The sequence below is a fragment of the Sinocyclocheilus grahami genome, unplaced genomic scaffold (assembly GCF_001515645.1).
Source record: "Sinocyclocheilus grahami isolate Dianchi unplaced genomic scaffold, SAMN03320097.WGS_v1.1 scaffold24044.1, whole genome shotgun sequence".
Classification (NCBI taxonomy): Eukaryota; Metazoa; Chordata; class Actinopteri; order Cypriniformes; family Cyprinidae; genus Sinocyclocheilus; species Sinocyclocheilus grahami.
Genome location: NW_015519344.1, coordinates 1 through 2,819, shown reverse-complemented (window position 1 = coordinate 2,819; position 2,819 = coordinate 1). Strand labels below are relative to the sequence as shown.

The 2,819-nt window shown below is 36.6% G+C and overlaps 1 protein-coding gene across 1 annotated transcript; it reads left to right on the top strand.

The window, feature by feature from the left end:
• Positions 1-396: 396 nt before the first annotated feature.
• Positions 397-950, top strand: LOC107580065 (zona pellucida sperm-binding protein 2-like; the record flags this gene model as incomplete). Its single annotated transcript, XM_016265811.1, has 3 exons — positions 397-574; positions 640-736; positions 835-950. Coding segments are annotated over 3 exons (367 nt in total), but the record flags the coding sequence as incomplete, so codon positions are not given.
• Between the last annotated feature and the right edge of the window lie 1,869 nt (positions 951-2,819).

The window sequence follows — 2,819 nt, the reverse complement described above, 5'->3', positions numbered from 1 at the left end:
CTGAGGACAACTGAGTGACTCATACACCACTATTACAAATGTAAAAGCTCCAGAAGGAAACCGGATGCATTAAGAGCCTGGTGGTGAAAACGTTTTGAATTTGAAGATCAGGGTAAACTGAACCCATTTTGTCTTCTGGGAAACCTGCAAGTATCTTCTGAAGGGCCGTACTAAATGGAATGTTATTTAGGCAAAATAAAAATGTAACCGCATGGTATTAAGAAACAAGCGCATGTAAACTTTTGAACCGGGTAATTTTTATAAATTCAGGTTCTCTTTTGTGGACTACATAAATGTCTTATGTGGGCTTATTCTTGTCAGTACCAAAAAAAAAATTTCATTTTGTATGATCCCTCTTATTTTGTTAAAATTAACATTTTTGCAGATACTGCAAAGTGTAAATTTTGTTTTTTTTGGTCCGTTTGATCTCAACAGCTGTGTGAATCTGGCTGACCGTTACGAGACGGTTTTCCACCCTGTTGCCCCTAACAGCGTTCCATACCCATCGCATGTGAAGCACTTTGAAATCCAGATGTTTACTTTCGTGCAGAATGATGTCGTACTTCAAGATCAGGTAATTTTTTCATCTGAGACATTATTTGTGTATTTAAGCATATCATTGACGACTACTCTCCCCAGATTTTTGTACACTGTGATGCTATGCTTTGTGATGAGAGTGATGGAATCTGCAAGAGACACTGTCCATCTCCCATGCCTTTAAAAACTGGGAAGAAAGGTATGCCCACTGTGACTTTATGTATTTACTTTAAAATTGCACATTCTAATTACCAGTTGGTCTGTAATTTTGTTTATGGCTTTTTTTCCCATGACAAGTACGAAGAGAGACCACTAATGTCCAGTCCCAGAGAGTACAGCTGTCATCAAGAAAAATATTGCTCTTAGTCGGTTTTGATTCTGAGTCTTAATAAAGTCTCGTTCAACACACCTTTTATCTTGGCATGTCCTGCAATTTGTCAGGTGCTTGTAACTTGCTTTTCATGAGCTCGAGTACAGGTGAGCAGTCTCTGCGTAAGGTCGCAATGCTTTTAGTTTGAGAAGTTAAACTCTGGTCCAGTAGATGGTGTGGCATTTACACACTTTCTGATGGCAATGGTTTTTATTTTGTGCAGTTCATCTTTTGTTTTGTTTTTATTTTATTTTTTTAGAAACTGGTCTATGCTACACCTTCAAAAACAGATTGTACATTAGTTACCATCAAACACCATCCTTTAATCCACAAGTGAATGGGAAAACTTTGAAGTTATCTATTCCTATAGTAACATTGAACATAGTAACATTTTGAATCCTATCTTTGTATGTTCTAGACTATACTTGACAAACTGAAGTAATCTTGCTGTTAGATGTCATGAGGGGATCTTCTCTGTAATGTAATTTCTTGTCACATGAGTTACAATACGCCTTGCATGTTGATTTATACTAACTTCGTTTTTAGTATTTAAGGGGAGACACTGCAGGCAAGGGGGGGGGGTTCCTGTCTCGTCTCTCTCTAGACAGTGGGAAGAAAACATCCAAAAGGCACTTAAGCGTTTCTTTTCTAGCACTGTCTGTCAATAGATTTCAATTACAATACACATTTTAAAGGTAGTTCTCAATGAGGTTTTTTTTTTTCTTCTCCTACAGAGCCATAAATCTCCACTTCAGTAGCACTTATACAAACCAAACTTTACGTTTTTATTCCTGTCGACATTCTGAAGGTTTTTAGAGGGATTTGTTCATTTGCTTGATTTATATACAATATATTTCCCCCAAAATTGTGAAAATTGTTTTCTGGCTGTTCAAAGTATTTTCTGTGACAGACCCAAAATTCCCTCTGTAAAAATATTTGCCTCATGTAAAAAAAAACAAGAATTTTGAAACCGACTTCATCCAGTGTTCAGATTTTTGTACTAGAAATATGCAAATTGGTGCATTTCATTAATGCCTCATTTGCATATTTAAACAACTTTTTACTAAACTTGTAATACAAAAAAATGTTTGCAATTATCAATGTAATCAATCAACTGGGTAAGTAAGGTGATAATTAGTAAAAAAAAAGTACCTTCGCCTGCAGTGTCTCGCCTTTAAATGTTAATAGCCCATTTAATAAAATAAAAAAACTGTGGTATTTTAAAGCCAGAAATAGTGCTAATGACTGTGGCAAAGAGCTCAATGCGCTGCAACAGAAGAAAATGCTTGCAAATAGAAAAAACACCAGCAATTTGAGATCATCAGTTTGACAACACCAAATACAGAAATGTACTGCAAATTTATTCTGACCCTATTTGCAGTGTTTATTTGGTTGCTTTGTACTTGCAGCACATGTTATCGAACTTGTTTTTTTTGTTTTGTTTTCTCCCCCAGACACTTCATTGGACAGAAAATGGTCTGTGGGCCCCACTAAAAATACAGAAAATCATAAACCGAAAACGGGTTTATCAGAGAAATGTTAATCATCTTTAAAATTTATACTTTGCATTGTTTTTGAATATCAAAACAAATGAACATGTTATGTCAGTGCAATTAGTAACTGTTTGGTCCGGATGGCACAGCTTTGTTTCATAAAATTCTTACCAAAAAAGGAGAGCGGCGCGGCGCAGAAAAGGGGGAGGAGGGGGGGGGGGGGGGGGAAGAGCTCAAACTAGCATTTGTGTAGTGGTTGGCATGGCAGCATATGGAATATTGGCACTGTCAATCAAAGGGTGGTTTGGAAAGCAGCAGTGATTTTTTTTGGCAGGTGGAGTAGCAATTGTGTAAGGAGTGATTTAAAAAGCACTAACAAGTGGGAAACCAAGCGATGTGCTGAAATTATTATTATATAT